The following is a 21332-nucleotide window of genomic DNA, read 5'->3' as shown; positions in this document are numbered from 1 at the left end:
TAGATGGAGACGATTACTCAACACTAACAGTCTCCGTCAGTTTTTCATGAAATTGGAATTTCCTTCATAATCCCTCGTCTCGGCGAGCCACAGTCTCCTCAACCGAAATATGAATAATGTCTATTCATTTGAAATTCAGAGCAGGTACCCATCGCTCTCTCATTCTTTATGAACTGTCTTAATATAAAGGATAAAACAAAATTTTAAACGTCTTCATTTTGTTCAATGACTTTGTGTTTTTTTCTGACCGTCATGATCAAAACGGGTCATCATGAAATCAGACATAAAACAAAACAATATTAAATACTGATACTTTGGGTTTTATCGCTCTAGGCCAGCCGAGGCATAGATGATTTTTATTTTGGAATGTCGACGATAATCAACTACCTACTGTTATTTCCTTTTGGTGATCCTACTTAGAAGAGTAAGGGGATTGAAATTAGTTTCTACAGTCGAACTAATTAACCTACTTGTTATTTATGCAAAGTAAATGTACGATAGAGTATAAAGAAATGAAGAATAGTCTTATTTCCAAGTTTTCTGACAAGTAAACTCACAATAAAGTGAACGGAATGCCAAAGGGCGATAAGAAAGCGTAGTGAATAGTTGCAATATCGGGCTCGAACATCTCTGCTCGTGTCCTACTTCATGTAACAAAGGGTTCCAATGAAAGGGTGCGCGCGGCGCGTGCGACCTCTTACCTTTACAGCGGCCGCGCGATGGAGCTCGACGACTGGCAGACCAATTCAAACGTACACTGACATCAGAATGATATCCGAAAGATGTCAGTCATCGTGACTCTCGACCGCCACAGCTCCGGGCGATTGGCGAAATGCACAATATCCGAATGACATCCTTCATAAGAATTGGACAATTATTGTCGAATCAGCATTAGCATTCCGAAGTATGTATATATTTTTTTACTTTTTAAATAAAATAATATTATAGGACATTCTTACACAGACTGAGTCCCACGGTAAGCTCAAGAAGGCTTGTGTTGTGGCTGCTCAGACAACGATATATATAATATACAAATACTTATATACATAGAAAACAGTCACTTATTAATAACTTATTTGTAATTCCCTTTACCTACTTTTATATTTTTGGTACCTACAAATTACGTTCAAATAGGCTATTACTGAATCGGTGAGCTCCATCTTAGACTCTGTCTTCACTTCCCATCAGGTGTGACTAGGGTCAATCGCCAATATTTATTTATTTATTTATAATGCTTAAACACACTGTGCACACATATAAGGTACAGCTACAGAACTTACACTGTTAACCAAATTACAATAGATTTAGCGACTCTGATTGTGTATTGTGTAGGTACTAGCCGTGAAGTAAATAGGTATTAGGAATAAAAACAAACAATCCTTATTATACATATAACATTTGCTTTTTACTGGAGAAGCTATTAAAATCTTTTGAGCCTTGATTTGAATTTGTTAGCAGGTTCACCTTGTCGTTTCTTTAGCGCAGACTCTATCAGAAGAAAATACGTATTTTTAATCTCAAAGTAAATTCATCTCATATGATAAAAATAATGTAATTCTTTATAGAAATAAAGCGAATAAACAAACCTTTTTTCATTAATAACTTTGTAAAGTATTGAGATAAATTTTCTGAGGGGGCGGCGGGGCCTCCTGAAATATATATGTATGTTTATCAAATTATTAACTAAAACTAACTCAATATACCTGATAATTTATTTATCTATACATTTGCATGCACTGGAAGATTGATAGATGAATATAATGTGAAAACCTAAATATTTTTAGATCATAGCAATAGGTATAAACAGTTCTGTTAGTTCGTTAAGACATCATCATTACTTCAAGGCATTGTTTAAACACGATTTTATTATTTTCTGCAACTTATTTATTAGTACATAAGGTTTTTTCAATATGTGTAATTGTTTGATCTTGGTTAAAAAAACACCTTCAATATGTAAAAATTAAATTCGGTCATAAGTCGATTCAGAGTCGATACACAGCATCAACTACCAGACACGATCATAGTTCATCTTTACGTTTACGGCTACGATCTGCAATTTCGAAAAAAAAATGGTATGACATTTTTATTTTTCTTAATAATGACACATTTACAAAAGTATTAAATTTTGAAAGTGGGAAAGCTTAAGAACGGGCTAACTTTGGCGCCAGTACCTACCGTATTAGGCGAAGTAGTAGTACTTATATTTTTATTTAAAAATATTATACTTACTTCTAAACCACATAGGACGTAAGTGCAACACTCGAGATTCCACTGTAAAACGATAATCGATCTGTACATATTTATGTAGGTCATAAACTGAATTAACGGAATTAGATATATTAGATATGATATCAAAATCTAGCAAAGTTTATATACATATAAGGTCAGTGTGGGGAAGACCGTCTACCCGGAAAGACCGTCTATTGACAATAACTTTTGTGTTTATATATCTACGCCTCTCACACCTCCGAAGGTATACCAGTTTTTCATCCTAAGCCATTGGTCTTGAATACATATCCCTAGGACGAACACTAGTTAACAATAAACTTGATTCGTGTTTCGAACTCGAGCATCAAGTTCAACATGGTTCAGCAAAAAATTAAAATAAAATAGAAGCAGTCGGAATATTTGTATATCATGTATGTAACGTAGTCATTGAATAACCGTTATTTCTGACTAGTACTATTAATCTACTCAAAACGCGTTCAATTTCTTGTTTTATGTTCTGAAATATGTAACTTAGAAATTGTGCCTACTCAGAAAGTCCGGCATAAAAGAGAAAGGCAAGACCGGCATACGATAAACAAGGAGTTGCCAACCTTTTTTAGGCTTTATTGGAAATAAGTCGAGTGTAAACAATATCAATATATAAGTACGTTTTTTGCTTATGATAGTTGTACCGTTTTTGATTTTAACTTCGAAATACAGTTTTGGTAATGATTCGTATGGTGTTACTAATATCATTCGAAAGTATTAAATAAAAATGTCATAGTTGTGAAGAATTATAAGTGGTGAACAGAACTAAGCCTACTTACACTGCATTACTCATCATCATATTTAAGATGGTAGTGTTTGTATAGATTGTGCAACATGCGGCGACAAATATTTCAAAAGAGAATTATGTATTTTTAGTAATAAAAGTAAGCACTTTGAATCCAATTATTTATTCAAACAGAAAACATAATATTTGTGCACCCTTGACAAAACATATTTGATAAAGGTAGTTCGTCAGACGGCAGAAACTGAACCCTGGAGGCACAGAGGGTCATATCTAAACTATGACTAGTGGCACAAACTGTGCACTTCTCAAGCAAAATCATTTCGTCTTCCTCGTCGATATATACGCTGGCGTTAGGAAGTGCATCAATAAAAGATTTTATCAATACTTTCTTCGGAAGATGTATAGACATGACTTTTATATTGTTTGCTATTTTTAATAACTGAAACAAATATTTATGTATTAAGTATACAAATATTTATGTAAATATTTATGTATTAATGACATCTGAATCTCTACTGAGTTTTTGAAGTCGTAATCGAGCAAAATGGGGCAAAGGGTGTTTATTGAATCCTGAACGAAGTAAAGGAATCTCTAATCTCGCTACGCTCGGGATTCAAAATTAGAATCCTGAGCGTAGGGAGGGATTCAAGTATTAACGCTCAAGGTGGAAATAATTTTGCTACCATGTGACATATACAATTTTTCACGTCACTATGAGGAAATTACCAGAATATTAATAATGAATATACCTACTGCAAGTCAGTAGTACGAACTTAATCTACAACAATTTATAAACGATCATGAAATATAATGTCAAAACTCTTTTCATTGAATTAATATGTTATACTGGCAACATAAAATCCTTGAACAGAAAAGAACCACTCAACTCCTCCAAGACTCGAGTTTGTAATATTCATACTCCCCGAGTTACACACAATGTTTTTCATGACACTTGCAACATAAAAATATGTAAAAAGATAAAAAAATTGAATACGGTACTAGAAATTTCGTAACTCCCTTGGGAGAACGATTTTTTTTTTCACGCTCCGTTTGCGTGTAAAATCACATTTAGTGTGCGAGTGTGATGTAAAAAAAATTACGCATTCATTCATACTGTAGTGACTATAGCAAAACCAAGCATTGCTAAGAAATGTTACCAAACTAATTCACGTATCTTAATATCCTATTACGTTTTCTTAATTAACATAGTTTCAAAAACAGATAAGTAAGGTAAAATACCCCATAATGGACGGTGATGCCATTATGGACAAAAAAACACAAATCCTTAAAAATAAGTATCTAAAATAAGTTTCTAAAAACTGACAGCTATGTACCATAAACTAGAGTTATAGAGCTGTTTCATTTTGAAGTTTCAGTTAATTCGGTTATTTCTGAAGGATTTGGCGACATGATAAAATTCACCAGTTTACTGAAAAAAATATCAAGACGAATTCTTAGTAATGTTGCTAAGAGAGTTGAGTTCATGTATAAAATAATAAAAAAATAACGCATGGTGTAATCTTGAATGCGTTTTACTTACTGCATTAAGCATGAGAGTATAAAACATACTAGTTTGTTGCTCCAAAGATATAAAGAAATGACGTTATTTTGCGAGTGTCCATTACTGGACCCGAAAAACTGCGTACCTCCTATGATGGACAAGGAACAATTTACAAAACCAAAATTTACCAGAAACAATCCAATGTTAAAATAACCCAAACTAATTGTTTTTATGGTGTATAAAATTGACTCATTGCGTATCAGTTGGCTTTAAAAGTCAAATTTTAAACTTATTTCTCTGTCCATAATGGGGGATCCATTACTGGAGAACTGCCGTCCATAATTGGAGAAAGAACACCTAGTTTTAATTTATTAACTATGAAGAAACCAATACGACTATCTATTCTGCAATACGCTTGAAATGTAAAAGAAGGATAGGACATTCAAGATTTAATACGCTTAGCCGTAGAATTTTTACATTTATCAGTGAAATATCAAAAACAGGCGAATTTTTTTCTTAAACTGTCCATGATTGGGTCCGTCACCTTAGTTGGATTTATATGAGCCTGTAATATCGTGACTAAATTGTATTCGCAGGTGTTCGTTGGAAAAACAGTATTATGCAATTTCTGGACCTGAAAAGAAAAGGTTATGAACCCCATCTACGGGACATATGCCGGTCTTGCCTTATAAATAGAAAAATGCTTATATAGGTATATTCAAAATTTCAACGTTATTTTAATAGTTATCTAGCACATTATGCCCCGTTATTACGTAAAATAACAATGATCATGATTTTGGAACCTAGTCTCATATGAAATTACGCGACAACAAGCACTACGGTCTTTCTGTGCTCATCGCGGGAGGACGGTCAACCCGCCGAGCCTTAAAAAAAGTGATTTTTATCACTTAAAAGTACCTTACTTCACCAAAATACTGTAAAAGCTTTGTAAAATATAATATTTGCTATCCCATAGGACCATGCGCATTACGCCTCACTCAAACTTTATTTCAAATAAACTATGCCGGTCTTGCCCGCACTGACCTTAGCATTTTTTTTTTTTTAGTATAGATAGGTAGACGTTTGACCACGATCACACCTGATGGTAAGTGATGATGCGGTCTACGGTGGAGCACGCTTACCTATGAGATACCTTATTGATATAGATATCTTACCTTACCTTACCTTAGCATAATTTAATAAAATCGTAACAACACGAACAATATAAAAACAGGGGGCCTGAACCGAACCGCTATAGGGGCCTTCCTCTTTCTTTTAGTGGATAGGCCAAGTCAAGCGATAAGCTCAAGTCTAGGTGCTAAGTGTGAAGCAGCATCTTCTGATATAATTGCATACACTTCTCTAAGACTACTGGAATTCAAGATTAGAAAGAAATATATCTAATTTAAAAAGACTACGAAGAATCACGTACATATTTTTTCCACCTCTTCATCCACGGACGCGATACCAACTGTAATAAAAAAGTACTACGCTTTAAACTACAAGTACTCGTATTTTTTTAGATTGCATTTGGAATTCCACGCTAAGAGAATATAGTGGATTCGAACCCAGGGTATTAGATTTGTTTGTGAGAGAAACACAGATATTGGTTCCTGGGTCATGGCTCTTTTGTAGGTATAGATTATATATAGGATCTAAATATCTATGTTGACAATAGACATAGTACAAACAACCTTAGTTTGAGTCTAGGTAGATCTGTGTAAGGTGTCCGCCAATATTCATTTATTATTTCAACCAAAGACATATGTAACTCCGTATAGACAGCTACAGACTAAGAAAAAAAAAACCGGCCAAGAACGTGTCGGGCCACGCTCAGTGTTTGGTTCCGTAGTTTTCCGTATTTTTCTCAAAAACTACTGAACCTATCAAGTTCAAAACAATTTTCCTAGAAAGTCTTTATAAAGTTATACTTTTGTGATTTTTTTCATATTTTTTATACATATAATTCAAAAGTTAGAGGGGGGGGGACGCACTTTTTTTTCCTTTAGGAGCGATTATTTCCGAAAATATTAATATTATTAAAAAATGATCTTACTAAACCCTTATTCATTTTTAAATACCTATCCAACAATATATCACACGTTGGGGTTGGAATGAAAAAAAATATCAGCCCCCACTTTACATGTAGGGGGGGTACCCTAATAAAACATTTTTTTTTCAATTTTTTATTTTTGCACTTTGTTGGCGTGATTGATATACATATTGGTACAAAATATCAGCTTTCTAGTGCTTACGGTTACTGAGATTATCCGCGGACGGACGGACGGACGGACGGACGGACGGACGGACGGACAGACAGACATGGCGAAACTATAAGGGTTCCTAGTTGACTACGGAACCCTAAAAAACGTACCTCAAATACCTAAAGAAAAAGGTACGGTTGCCTAGATGGCGTTACACCTTTGGGGAACGCTCGGATAGATAGATGGCGCTAACATTTGACATTTTATCACATTACAAGCTAACAATATGGGCCAAATTGTCAAAACTGAGGTTCAAAAGTTTTAAGCTTGTGTCGAGAGATGGCAGTTTATGCACTGTGATTACACATTTTACTTTGACAGTAACTCCATAATAATACTCGATCCTCTTTGTTCCAACTTACTCATTCTTCTAAAGTCGTCGTGTATTTTCTCTTTTTCATGGTCTACGTCTGGTTCCTTGTCGCCGGGACAAGTCGTCTTGAGCCGGCACGTGTCAAGGTTCCGTGCAGTCACACATTCGAACTTCCAACGACAACCCTTTAAATGTTCTGAAATCATTTGTAGCCGTTTATAAATAGATTAATGCTTGGTTTGTCAGCTCAACTAACATAGGTAGTATAAAGACTATAAAGCTTACCTTTATTGTTAAGGGTGTCATGAGGTTTGGAAGTGGCCACGTTCTGTCGATTATCTATTTTGACATTGGGAGTGGGACCTGTGAGTTTGTTACATTTTAAAGTAAACTACTATATTAAAAACAATATGATATTCCAACAAAGTTAAATAAAAATTACCTTTTTTGATATTCATTTGGTGGGGTTTGGGAGTGTCCGCGGTCTGTGGTCGATTACCCATTTTGACACTGGGACCTATGAATGTGTTAAATTTTAAGCTAAACTTCTGAATTGAAAACAATAAGATATTCAAAAAAGTTACATTTCAATAAATTTTCGCACACATTTGACAAACATATATTACCTACCTGAAAATATGTATAGGTAATTATAATTATCTTTTAAAACATCAGAATGTAAAACAAAGATTTAAATATATAATTTCTTTAATATTCTTTATAAATCTGTAATCAAATGATGTAAGTAGGTAGTAGTAATATACCAAAATTAATTTACAGCGATAGTACAAACAGCGTCAAAAGTATCGGATCAAATAATGCTTCAAACTAGTCATTCTAGTATTCTGTAACCGCTTAACAAAAAGAGACGTCTGTACATAAAAAATAAATTAAACTTTGACATTTGTAATACTTTGACATTTCTGACCACGAACTGTACAAACTGTATAGATTTATCTATATATATTTAGAAAGTTATTCAGGATGCCAGATACTTTTGGTGCGTTGTTTTATCCGCTACTATTGATGCGGACTGTACCGAGTCTACTACCACAGTATAAGGACGACTCAGTAGTTAATCTCCGGCCGGCGCGACCTGCATCATCCGGTTCCGCGTAGTACTCTCTGCACCTCGCTGCGTTGGGGCTGCGTGCGAGCGCTACTCAAGGACAAACCGCGCGGCGCATAATTTGTTAGAAGAATTATTACTGGTTTTATACTGTGCTACTACCGACCAACACCAAGAGCCGTACTAACACTAACCTTTAGTTCCTCCTTTGGTCATCGATTCCGCTTCCTTATTCTGGTCTTGGTTAAATTTACGGTTACCATTCACCACTATTTGTCTATTTTTCTGTAGTTTGCTCAGAAGTTTAACTGCAAAATTATTTTTATTTAAAGTTATATTTATGTTGAATTATTTCAGGAAATATGTATGTCAGTGGTCCAAAATATACACGGTATGTTACACATTAGGAATGCGAATAATTTTAACAGCGTATTCTTGATTACATTTCAAGACTTAAATGTTATTTATATAAACTTTTTTGGATGTCGCCTAGTTTCAGATTTAATATCATTTCTAATGAACACAAGTTAAATTATAATCTATTGAAAACCTTTATCTAATCTATTTCGACCTCGACAGCTGTGACCTGGGTGGCCGAGCGGATAAAGAGGCATTTCCCGCGATTGGAAAGTACGCTGGTTCGGTTCCAGCCTCAGGCACCAGAGGACTTGGTCACTTTTTCTTTCATATGTGTAATTTATTTCGGTTTTAATTAATATCATTTATCACTATTCCGTAATATTCTCACTACAAAATCTTTTGATGGCGATCATCGAAATCCACACTTGCCACTTGTGTCATATTTTTGATGAAATGATGGAATTTTTTATACTTTTTTACTTCAATGTAAAAGCCGTATTAGTGAATAACGGTAAAAACCGCGACTGGTTAATTTTCGACTGTAAGTGCGTTTTCACATTATCCGATCCGATATCGGATGTCGGACCGATATCCCATACATTACAGGCGCCATCTTCGATTTTTCTATCGAAATCCGACATCCGATATTGGATCGGATAATGTGAAAACGGTCTAATTCATGTAATAAAAACGTATTTGAATACTTTACTTCGACTTTGAGGCACGCCAGAGTTTCTTTGACGTCTATTTTCGGCATTCTCTTCTTCAATTGTATTAATTGGTTTAGTTAGTACTGTAAATAGAAAAACAAATGTGCAGTGGCCATCAGATAAATCGGAGCTGCCAAGGCTATCACAAATATTGTCATACGCACTCTTACATAAGTATACATACAATCACGTCTGTATCCCATAAAGGGGTAGGTAGGGCATATGAGACTAAAGTTTCATTGCCTCTTTTGGCAAATAACCCTTTCCAACTGAATAAATCGAGGTTTGCTAAATAAATTTTGAATTTAATGACATTTGTTAAAATTAGACTTATATTGACCGGGATATAGACAAAAATCAAAAAGGTAATCACGGTCTATATCCCGGTCAATATAAGTCTAATGAAAATAACCGTGAATCATTCAAAACTCTTATTTGTTAAAATTGACAATTATATGTTAACAACCCGCTGACAACCTCACGATCGTATCAGCTCGGGTGTAGTGTTAAGTGGTTGAAAGCAAACGAAACTATGACATGACAGCCTCACGCCTACGCCACAATTTAACCCATATCCCACAGTCGATTTCTTCGACCCCCACGGGAAGAAACGCACTCTAACGTCTTAATGATAGAGTGTTCCGATATCTGTAAGAGCTTTTGCGGCTCCGATATGTTTAATAGTGACTGCACACTAATTCAATAATGAAAGGTACTTAGGACTATGAAATACGAGAAAAAACACATTTTGTAAAATTACTCCGTTACCTCACGGGCACCTTGTATACTTACAGCTGTATATGCTTTGTCTGTGACCCGGGCGCGCTGAAATTATAAATGTTCTTATGTACAGGCCCTTATGTATGTCATATCTAAAACTTACATCCAATCTACACGTTATAAGTTTCCTGAATTATTAGTAAAAAATACTATAAAATATACTTACTGGGGTAACACATGCTGTTATGCACAACTGCAAATAAAACAAAATTTTAAGCAAATGAAATAAATATAACTCTTTAAATGTACGTATAATTTTCAAGGTATATTTCAGACTCGGTTTTCAACGAAGGGATACCTAGGATATACACAATATTTTTTTTATTTTCCGTTAAATTCGACAGATCGATAAACTCATTATATCATTAACAGCTAGGAACCACCTATGGTTCTTGTTTTTGCCCGTTTTTAGGGTTCCGTAGTCAACTAGGAACCCTTATAGTTTCGCCATGTCTGTCTGTCCGTCCGTCCGTCCGTCCGTCCGCGGATAATCTCAGTAACCGTTAGCACTAGAATGCTGAAATTTGGTACCAATATGTATATCAAGCACGCCAACAAAGTGCAAAAATGTGAAAGACACTTAAGAATAACATAAAAGGAAGTGTCAATTATCTGAGGGCACATGTCGTAATAAAAATAAATAATACTACGAGTAGGATATTATTTTATAATTATTATAAAGGTCGTACCTACTACACGTATTATACCACTAAAATCATTTTTTGAATAACTCAGTAACAGTAAGAGTTAAGACCACAGATGTCATATATACATAGATCAAGCAAACGTATCTACTTAGCGTGTCAAATGAACTCAGTGAAATCCACTGAGTTGTCCGTCTTTAATCGCAGCTTGCAGCTTTCGGGCGTCAATTTTTGTAAGTTGAAGTCATCAAAACATAAAAAATGCCTCGTTACGTGATATTCAATTGCAACAACACAAAAATTATGAACAATCAAGAGCCTGAGACATATTTAAAATTACAGGCAAGAAACAACTTCAGTACAAAATTTGACACGCTCGGCCCCTATACAAATAGATGAACTTGTTTCTTCTATCTAAATATAGTTCTGTGGTTAAGACACTAGTTTCTTAGAGAAATAATTGTAGGTAACTGATCTAAAAAACTTTCTCTTAAAGTTAACGCAAATCAATAAAAACAGATTGTATAAACACGTGTATTTTACTTTTTCTGTAATCGAAAAGTAAGTAGTAGGAAGTAAGTAGTCTGTAACCCTGGAGAAATTCACCATCAAAATCCTTTTGTCAACATTTTATCAATAAAAGATACGAGTAATTACCTCCGTCTTTGTCAAATTCATCCATGTAACATCGACCGCCATCGACGCTCACAAGTTTCAGATTCTTGTGAATTCCTTGAATTAAGAAAAAAATAATTTCAACCAATCTATTGAGACGTATTGACGTTGTTAGATATGTTATGTAGGGATACAAACTTGCAGGCTAACTATAAATTCAGTTTTGTAGTGTAGCGTGATACAGCTTATCGTGTCTCTGCGTCCTTTACTCACATTCGGACGCACCGACGAGATAATACTTAATACAATGTTATTTAAATAAATAAAAATAGTAATATTAGTACAAAATGGTGCTTTTACCTGACCCGTCTAGGGCCAACGCTTGAAGAGCATCAAGACCAGCAATATCAATTTCTGAAAAAATAAACGAAAATAGTAAGTACCTGCCTCATTCCTATTTATTTAACTTTTTCATTAATCAAAAATGTTGATTCATTCATGTTACATCAATAATAGTTATTTGTTATACAAGGGGGCAAAGTTGTATTTTAACGCCGAGTGTGGAATTGAAAGACGAGCAAGTGAAAGGATTCTATAGTTGAACCACGAGCGAAGCGAGTGGTTCGAGAATAGAATCCTGAACTTGCGAGTTTTTTAACACACGAGAAGTAAAATACATTTGCACCCGAGTGTAACACAAAACCTTTCCCCTCACTACAGCGAGGAAACTACAACGCAAAAAATGCGTTTATCACTGCTTCCAGTAGTTCCACAGGTGGTAAATCATCTTTATTACTAGATTCACCTACTTTTAGCAATTTTAACGCAGTTAATTTGACTTTATTCAAGGTTAAATTACTTTACCCACTAGTGGATAAAATGCGTTTTTACCCGCTGGTATTAAAGGACAAAACACGTGTTTCCGAGCTAGTGATGGGAAAATAAAATAACCGCATTGCTCATAATTTTATGGATTGTAAATTGGTCGCAAAATTAGATTTGTATCAGAAAGTAATTAAGAGCGTTATAACATTTCGGCGTCGGGCGAAATTAGGTATTTTACCCGCCGCGCGAGCCCAATATGCCGACCCTTTCTAGCACGTCTTATCACTCGCTCGCACTACAATAATGGACAAAACAATCTTGATCCTTTCTATGGAATTTTGATAACAACCACAATCTACTATCTCGATATAAACTTTTGGTTTCTAATAAACATTATTTTGTACGAAAATACGAGAATATAGCGCGAAATAATATCAATTATGTTAAAATTTATTTAAAAAATTAAAGTAATAATTATAAAAGTAGATCCCATCCCAAATATTTGCTTTTGTTATATGATAAGTATTAGAGTAAAGTATATATTAATATGATGATAAAATAAGACAAATACAATTCTAATTACTTCAAGGTGGTGCTCAGGGTCTGATGATGGAGCCAGATGGTGGTCACCAATACCAATGAACAATATGACTATACAACTTCGTGGTTTACATGTCATTCTAGCATTTTCACTTTCACATTTCAAGTGCATATACCACGAGTATAGGTTTTCGGGTGTGCTGATTTAAAAATTAATGACCGATTTGGAATCTGACATTGCTGACTGTCACTTTGACACAAAAGTCATCATGGGTGTCGTAAAATAGGTTTTAGGGGGTGCTGATTCCAAAATTAATGACCAATGTGGAATCTGACATTGCTGACTGTCACTTTGACACAAAAGTCGTCATGGGTGTCGTCAAATAGAGTTGCGGGGGTGCTGATTCCAAAATTAATGAACAATGTGGAATCTGACATTGCTGACTGTCACTTTGACACAAAAGTCGTCATGGGTGTCGTAAAATTGGTTTTAGGGGGTGCTGATTCCAAAATTAATGACCAATGTGGAATCTGACATTGCTGACTGTCACTTTGACACAAAAGTCGTCATGGGTGTCGTCAAATAGGTTTGCGGGGGTGCTGATTCCAAAATTAATGAACAATGTGGAATCTGACATTGCTGACTGTCACTTTGACACAAAAGTCGTCATGGGTGTCGTCAAATAGGTTTGCGGGGGTGCTGATTCCAAAATTAATGAACAATGTGGAATCTGACATTGCTGACTGTCACTTTGACACAAAAGTCGTCATGGGTGTCGTAAAATTGGTTTTAGGGGTGCTGATTCCAAAAATAATGACCAATGTGGAATCTAACATTGCTGACTGCCACTTTGACACAAAAGTCATCATGGGTGTCGTAAAATAGGTTTTAGGGGGTGCTGATTCCAAAAATAATGACCAATGTGGAATCTAACATTGCTGACTGTCACTTTGACACAAAAGTCATCATGGGTGTCGTCAAATAGGTTTCCGGAGGTGCTGATTTGAAAATTAATGACCGATTTGGAATCTTGACATTGCTGACTGTCACTTTGACACAAAAGTCGTCATGGGTGTCGTCAAAAAGGTTTCCGGGGGTGCTGATTCCAAAATTAACGACTATTTTGGAATCTAACAGTGCTAATTGTCATTTTGACACAAAAGGAATCATGGGTGTAGTCAAATAGTTTTTAGGGGGTACTGATTCCAAAATTAATGAAATGATTTAAAAAGTAATGACCGATTTGGAACCTGACATTGCACAGTACCCCTGGAAACCTATTTGACGACACCCATAACGACTTTTATGTCAAAGTGACAGTCAGCAATGTCAGATTCCAAATTGATCATTAATATTGAGATCAGTACCCATGAAAACCTATTTGAAGACACCCATGATCACTTTTGTGTCAAAGTGACAGTCAACAGTGTCAGATTCCAAATTGGTCATTAGTTTTCAAACACCTCCGGATACCTATTTGACGACACCCATGACGACTTTTGTGTCAAAGTGACAGTCAGCAATGTCAGATTCCAAATTGGTCACTAATTTTGGAATCAGCACCCCCTAAAACCTATTTTACGACACCCATGACGACTTTTGTGTCAAAGTGACAGTCAGAAATGTCAGATTGAACATTGGTCATTAATTTTGGAATCAGCACCCCTAAAACCTATTTTACGACACCCATGACGACTTTTGTGTCAGAGTGACAGTCAGCAATGTCAGATTGAACATTGGTCATTAATTTTGGAATCAGCACCCCCTAAAACCTATTTTACGACACCCATGACGACTTTTGTGTCAGAGTGACAGTCAGCAATGTCAGATTGAACATTGGTCATTAATTTTGGAATCAGCACCCCCTAAAACCTATTTTACGACACCCATGACGACTTTTGTGTCAAAGTGACAGTCAGCAATGTCAGATTCCAAATTGGTCATTAATTTTGGAATCAGCACCCCCGCAAACCTATTTGACGACACCCATGACGACTTTTGTGTCAAAGTGACAGTCAGCAATGTCAGATTGAACATTGGTCATTAATTTTGGAATCAGCACTTCCTAAAACCTATTTTACGACACCCATGACGACTTTTGTGTCAAAGTGACAGTCAGCAATGTCAGATTCCACATTGGTCATTAATTTTGGAATCAGCACCCCCTAAAACCTATTTTACGACACCCATGACGACTTTTGTGTCAAAGTGACAGTCAGCAATGTCAGATTCCAAATTGGTCATTCATTTTGTAATCAGCACCCCCTAAAACCTATTTTACGACACCCATGACGACTTTTGTGTCAGAGTGACAGTCAGCAATGTCAGATTGAACATTGGTCATTAATTTTGGAATCAGCACCCCCTAAAACCTATTTTACGACACCCATGACGACTTTTGTGTCAAAGTGACAGTCAGCAATGTCAGATTCCACATTGGTCACTAATTTTGGAATCAGCACCCCCTAAAACTTATTTTACGACACCCATGACGACTTTTGTGTCAAAGTGACAGTCAGAAATGTCAGATTGAACATTGGTCATTAATTTTGGAATCAGCACCCCCTAAAACCTATTTTACGACACCCATGACGACTTTTGTGTCAGAGTGACAGTCAGCAATGTCAGATTGAACATTGGTCATTAATTTTGGAATCAGCACCCCCTAAAACCTATTTTACGACACCCATGACGACTTTTGTGTCAAAGTGACAGTCAGCAATGTCAGATTCCAAATTGGTCATTAATTTTGGAATCAGCACCCCCTAAAACCTATTTTACGACACCCATGATGACTTTTGTGTCAAAGTGACAGTCATCTGAGGTACTACATATTCGTAATCTGAAAGTAATCAAGTCAATAATTTCAGTTATTTTGAATCGACTATGATTCCGAATTATTGGTAATAGTAATGATTGTATAGATGATTAGTGATTCCTTTACATGTAATGGTAATTTACCGTTTCACTTGATTACATTGCAAGTAATCTGACACCCAGTAGTGTCAGATTACAAAGTAAAATCAAGTAATCGTGTAATCCGGAATCGATTACGATTTCCCCATCTCTGGGTTTAGTTATATGGTTCATTGGTACTGGTGACCACCATCTGGCTCCATCATCAGACCCTGAGTACCACCTCTTGTCAAAGGTCTTGTTGAGACGAACCCAACGAGTCTAAACACGAAGTCGTTTACTTACATGGTTCACTGGTACTGGTGACCACCTTCTGGCTCCATCATCAGATCCCGAGTACCATCTTGATGTGTCTTATCATCTTGACCGTATTGTAATTTTCACATTTTTATCATCACAACGTTGTAATACTTTAACATTCAAACATAACAAAGTATTACAAAAGCAAATATTTACGGGTCTAGGATCAAATTCGTTGGTCGCTGTTTACACACACACAATGCGAGGATAGCCCGTGTAGAAACAAGGCGTCCGACCCACACAACAATAAATATTCTCGACGTTTGCGATGAAAACTCGGAGACCAAAGCGACATACGTCTTACCTGCTCGAGCTCCGGCGCGGCACTGAAATCGCAGGCGTCCGTCGCCGGTAAAATAGCGACAGGAAGGCTAGTTTTCAAAAAATTGGCAAAAAATCATGATAAAATATTATAACGACAAATGGATAACAGCAGTTTAAGCACATTGTGCAGATTATTTATATACTAAAATAACTTCGATAACATGTAGATTTTCGGAGAAATGATCACTTGTTTCGATGTATTTTCAAGACAAAATTGAGTTCGTTTTACTTTCAATTTCTCAATTTCAAAGGATTAAATGATAAATATTGTTTAATGGGCCTTAAGTACAAGATATTTGGAACTTAAATTTACCTCATTTATGAGAGTGATCTTATCAAATTGTACATAATAAGAGCTCCGAATTCTGTGCTTCACGCGGTTTTTCCTAAACGAGCATCAGAAAAACAATCATTACTAATTGAAAAAGCTTTTTTTTTCATATGTTTTTTATTTAACCGACAGTTAATAAGATGTTCTAACTGAAACAAGTACTTTCACTGTCTTTTAGTATGAGTAAAGTGTACAATTTTGTCGATAAATATTGTGCATTTTACAATATATCGCCTTTTTTTGTCATAGCGCTCTTAAGTACGCCACTTTTTATTTATACTTACTGCTTATCTGCTTGATGCGTCGATCTGTCATAACTATAAGAAACATTAGTAGTAATTATTAACATAAAAAAACAATAAGATAAGATAATGTGTGCCAAAACAAATCACCTACCTATAAAAGAATAAAATACTATTAGTAAAGTACGTACAAAATCTTTGAAATAAAACGTCTGCTAAATTTTCTGCACTTTTGGCCGAGCTTACGACGCCTGTGCCTTCTGTAAATTGAAAAAATAAATTAAATAAAAGAGCATCCTAGTAAAGACGAAAATTTTAATGACTTTCATAATTGTTATTTGCTGAAACAGTTACTTTTAATAAAACACTGGTAGAAATAAAGACAGACATCAGGGATGTCATCGATATAAGGTAGGCCCATAGTCCTCTTTCTTCACGTTGGAGAATAACCTAACCACAAAATTAAATTTAATTTTTAACAAGCAGAAACGTCTGCTAACGATTCTAAACATTTTTATATTAAAGGAAAAATTGGAAAAATTTACGCTTCCGGCGGGACTTGAACCCGCATCATTTTTGCAATCCGTGCAATGCTCTCACCAATTGAGCTACGGAAGCCACGCCGGACATCGCAAATCTTTCCATGCCTCATATATGTACACACGTCTTGGGGTGACGTCTAGCGCCATAAACAGACTATTACGTCTTGTAACGGCACTGGAGTCTCAAGTTATATTGAGAATTCACCAGTAACAATGTGCTAACCCATACTAAATTTAATTTTTAGATGTCCGGCGTGGCTTCCGTAGCTCAATTGGTGAGAGCATTGCACGGATTGCAAAAATGATGCGGGTTCAAGTCCCGCCGGAAGCGTAAATTTTTCCAATTTTTCCTTTAATATAAAAATGCACAAAATTAAAATTTTGAAAAAACCCCCGACCGCGACATAGTAGACCGATTTTCATGAAACATGGCTAAGAACACTTCCGACTAATTCAGCTTTCAGACAAAAAAAACTAAATCAAAATCGGTTCATCCGTTCGAGAGCTACGATGCCACAGACAGACACACACACAGACAGACAGACAAACAGACAGACAGACAGACAGACATACACACAGACAGACACGTCAAACTTATAACACCCCTTCGTTTTTGCGTCGGGGGTTAAAAAGAGCATCCTAGTAAAGACGAAAATTTTAATGATTTTCATAATTGTTATTTGCTGAAACAGTTACTTTTAATAAAACACTGGTAGAAATAAAGACAGACATCAGGGATGTCTTCGACATAAGGTACGCCCATAGTCCTCTTTCTTCACGTTGGAGAGTAACCTAACCACAAAATTAAAATTTTGAAAAAGCCCCCGACCGCGACATAGTAGAGTTGACCGATTTTCATGAAACATGGCTAAGAACACTCCCGACTTACTCAGCTTTCAGACAAAAAAAAACTAAATCCAAATCGGTTCATCCGTTCGGGAGCTACGATGCCACAGACAGACACACACACAGACAGACAGACAGACAGACACGTCAAACTTATAAGTATAACACCCCGTCGTTTCTGCGTCGGGGGTTAAAAAGGGAAGCATACAGTATGGCAATCATGGTCGCGTGATAAACGATAAAACGTCAGGCCGTCCTTTTCACATTATTTGTAAGTGCGATAGGGACGGCCTGACGTTTTATCGTTTATCACGCGACCATGATTGCCTGGCTGATCTATGATCATATTTCTATGATAAACGTATGATAGTGGACTATCGGCCGGCCGTAGGTAGGTATAATAAAATGTGATTAGGGCGTAAAGATGGTGTTTTGTTTGATCACTGAAGTTTATTGTTTTAATACTGTGTACTGGTGTACTAGTATTATAATGTAACTTACCTCCTGGTTTAACAGTGTCAACTGGAAATTAATAATTTATTCTATTATATTTGTATTTAATTATTGTCGCTATTTAAACTAAAATAAGTTATTACTAAAATACCTTTTGCTATTAATCTTTTGGCTAACGGTAGTAGTTCTGGCGGAGTCAATACATCACCTGTAAAAATCAAAGCCGTGGTTGTTTAGTTTAAATAAATAGGTGTTTACCCATAGTTTTAATTTAAACACATATTAAATATTTAACTAAAAACTTAACATGTTATTTATTTGATGAAATGGCGCAAATTTAGGCATTATTAGGTTATTATCTGATTCTTCAAAGAGTATTCTAGACTAGTGAAGTAAGAAATGTCTCCGATCACATGAAACTGTTGGCCGAGGCGTAGCCGAGTTCAATAAATAAGTCGCACCTAAAGGACGAAACCGACCGATGTAGTATTGAGTTGGGTCAGTTTCGTTCTAAGGGTGCGATTGTGATCTGAGGCTTTCCTGTTTACTGGCCAGGGTGTGTATACTATTTTTCTGTTCGACAGAGCCAGGAAGTGGTAACTTCGTTAAGCGCAGCGTCCTGAAATATGGCGCTTTCCGGCCGGAGTATTATAGTAAAAAGTATGTTAAGTACTTGATTGTAGCACTCGCCAGTTCCTTGGCAGGTCATCGTCGGCCGGGCCGCTGTCGTACCCGTCATCTTCAGAGTCTTCCATTTTGAGCTTATTTCCACTACCAACAATTACATTGTCTTTGGGTGCTTTTAGACTGGGGTCTCCTATTATTAGAACAAATAGAATTAAGTTTTAGAAAATATTTCAATTTGTTTCAATAAGTAGAAACATGAAATATAACTGCTGGAGTCGAACTGGCGTCTTCTGCTATCGCGGCAGGTTCTAAGGCTGTTTGGGTGTTCGGTCACATGTCACGGTGACATATGTAGAATTGAGATTATTATACATAGATTATTTACTATTCCTTCCGAGCCATTTGTAAGGTGCTTACCTGAAACTGATGCCACACAAACCTAGAAAACATTTATATTTGCTTTTATTACTGAGTCATGTACCTATTGAGTCAAACTTACGGTTTATTGTAGGTAAACGTTTAACTTACTAAAATATAAAAACAAATGCCTATTAAATAAATGATTTCTTTTCCCATTCTTTGTTACTTTATTCATCCAACTGCACCATGGATTGAAATGTGATTACAAACGTTAGTTGGAAAAGTAATGACCATATCGAAGTTTATTGTTTTTACGGTAATTTTATATTTTCTATTTATTTTATTTAGTAGAATGAGCGTCTCAACAGTTAACTTCAAGGGCATGGGATGGCAAGCAAAATATTACAGATTTTAGATTTACGATCTTAATCGACTTGTTCGGTTACTGACCCGTCTATTAACTTCTTTAATGTTAAAGCATTCCTTATATTAAGTCAAAACAATTTAGTACAACTCTGTGCGCAACATTTTATTGATTTTCAATAAACGTCCTTGGTTAATTGGTTATTATTTCAAATTAATAATGAAATGTAAATTTATATCAAGAACAAACTCAATGAACCAGCATATTTGGTTCATTTAATTTTTGGTTCAATCTACAAGGTTTTGAAATAGGGTAACAAAATAGTCTTCTTCTTTGATAAACTGCTTTCTGCCAGTGAAATTTAAGTACATAGTTTTCTGTCTTTCATATTTTTATTTGTATCGTAAGCTATGTTAATTCTTAAGACAAGCGTAAAAATGAGGTACCTGTAAGGTAAATTTTACAAAGTATCTCACTGCAGGACCGAAATATATAGGTACCTATTGGTAAACCAATCGTATTTTCAGGTATTTCTGGTACTAAAGATGGCTTGTATAATTCGTCGGCACATTCCGTTGGACATGATATCTTAATGCCGAAACATTCCAAATCCTGGTTAATTCCGCGCCTACCGAGCTCAGGGTACCTAGCCAATGTCACAGTCGCTTACACTTACAGTTCGTAGTTCCTTGCTAGCTCTACCTATCATTCTTCTGTAGTGGCGCGACAGAGCCAGACTGGGTTACGGACGCCACGTAGCATCAACGATTCTCAATCAGAATCGCTTACACTTCATAAGTTCTTAGCTACTAGACAGCTCCCCTCTTTTGTAGTGGCGCGACAGAGCCAGACTGCGTTTGGATCGCCACGTAGCTAAACTATTCTTACTTCGGCTAGGCCGGCAGGTAGCTTATTTTAACAAAACAAGCGTGGCGCCGCGTCGGGTGCCGAGCTTGCACAGTCAACACAACAGGATTTTAGGAATGTGCTAAAACCTATTCGATAAATAACCTATTAGATATTCGATAAATGTATACTGTTTTTATTAGGACTGTAAATTTTATCATTTTTTGTGGACTTACGGACACAGACTAACCGAGGAGAAGACGTGGCCTACGATAGAGCGAGCTCGCCCAAAAAAAATTGTAAATTTCAACTGCAGGAAATAGTTTGTTTAAATTGTTCTTGAGAATAATACAAAGGGCTTCGTCGAAGTGAATACCTACCTAATCTCTCGTACTCGTAGCATTTCGACACAGGTTTCGCGACTTCATACATCAAGTGCAGCTTGAGGCTTGACATATGCAGCGCCAGTCGCTACAACACGTGGAGAGACAATAATTTTATTTTATACAATTTAAGTTACTATTGTATTTAAGCAACTAGATCTAATGTAAAGTAAAT

At 36.0% G+C, this 21332-nt stretch overlaps 2 protein-coding genes across 5 annotated transcripts in view; one reads left to right on the top strand and one right to left on the bottom strand.

The window, feature by feature from the left end:
- Positions 1-21332, top strand: part of LOC125227181 — a 210042-nt gene that overhangs the window by 56177 nt on the left and 132533 nt on the right. The gene's annotated exons all lie outside the window — the stretch shown is intronic.
- LOC125227182 lies at positions 1378-19845 on the bottom strand. Of its 3 annotated transcripts, XM_048131419.1 has the most exons (20): positions 19733-19844; positions 19622-19643; positions 19251-19394; positions 18729-18785; positions 18626-18646; positions 16928-16996; positions 16779-16811; positions 11618-11671; positions 11300-11374; positions 10165-10191; positions 10011-10043; positions 9218-9301; positions 8343-8456; positions 7522-7596; positions 7365-7442; positions 7129-7275; positions 5935-5973; positions 2230-2271; positions 1587-1649; positions 1378-1488 (listed from the first exon to the last, which is right to left on the bottom strand). In XM_048131419.1, the coding sequence occupies exons 1-20, from the start codon at positions 19778-19780 to the stop codon at positions 1421-1423; spliced, it is 1293 nt and encodes a 430-aa protein (XP_047987376.1). In that variant the 5' UTR covers positions 19781-19844; the 3' UTR covers positions 1378-1420. The 3 variants fall into 3 exon arrangements, with proteins under 3 accessions (XP_047987376.1, XP_047987378.1, XP_047987377.1); XM_048131421.1 differs by lacking the exons at positions 1378-1488; positions 1587-1649 and adding an exon at positions 1864-2050; XM_048131420.1 differs by lacking the exons at positions 1378-1488; positions 1587-1649; positions 2230-2271 and adding an exon at positions 3225-3440 and having other exon boundaries at positions 19733-19845.

Source organism: Leguminivora glycinivorella, chromosome 6 (genome assembly GCF_023078275.1).
Source record: "Leguminivora glycinivorella isolate SPB_JAAS2020 chromosome 6, LegGlyc_1.1, whole genome shotgun sequence".
Classification (NCBI taxonomy): Eukaryota; Metazoa; Arthropoda; class Insecta; order Lepidoptera; family Tortricidae; genus Leguminivora; species Leguminivora glycinivorella.
Note: the sequence above shows the minus strand (reverse complement) of the source record. Positions and strands in the feature narration are given on the sequence as shown.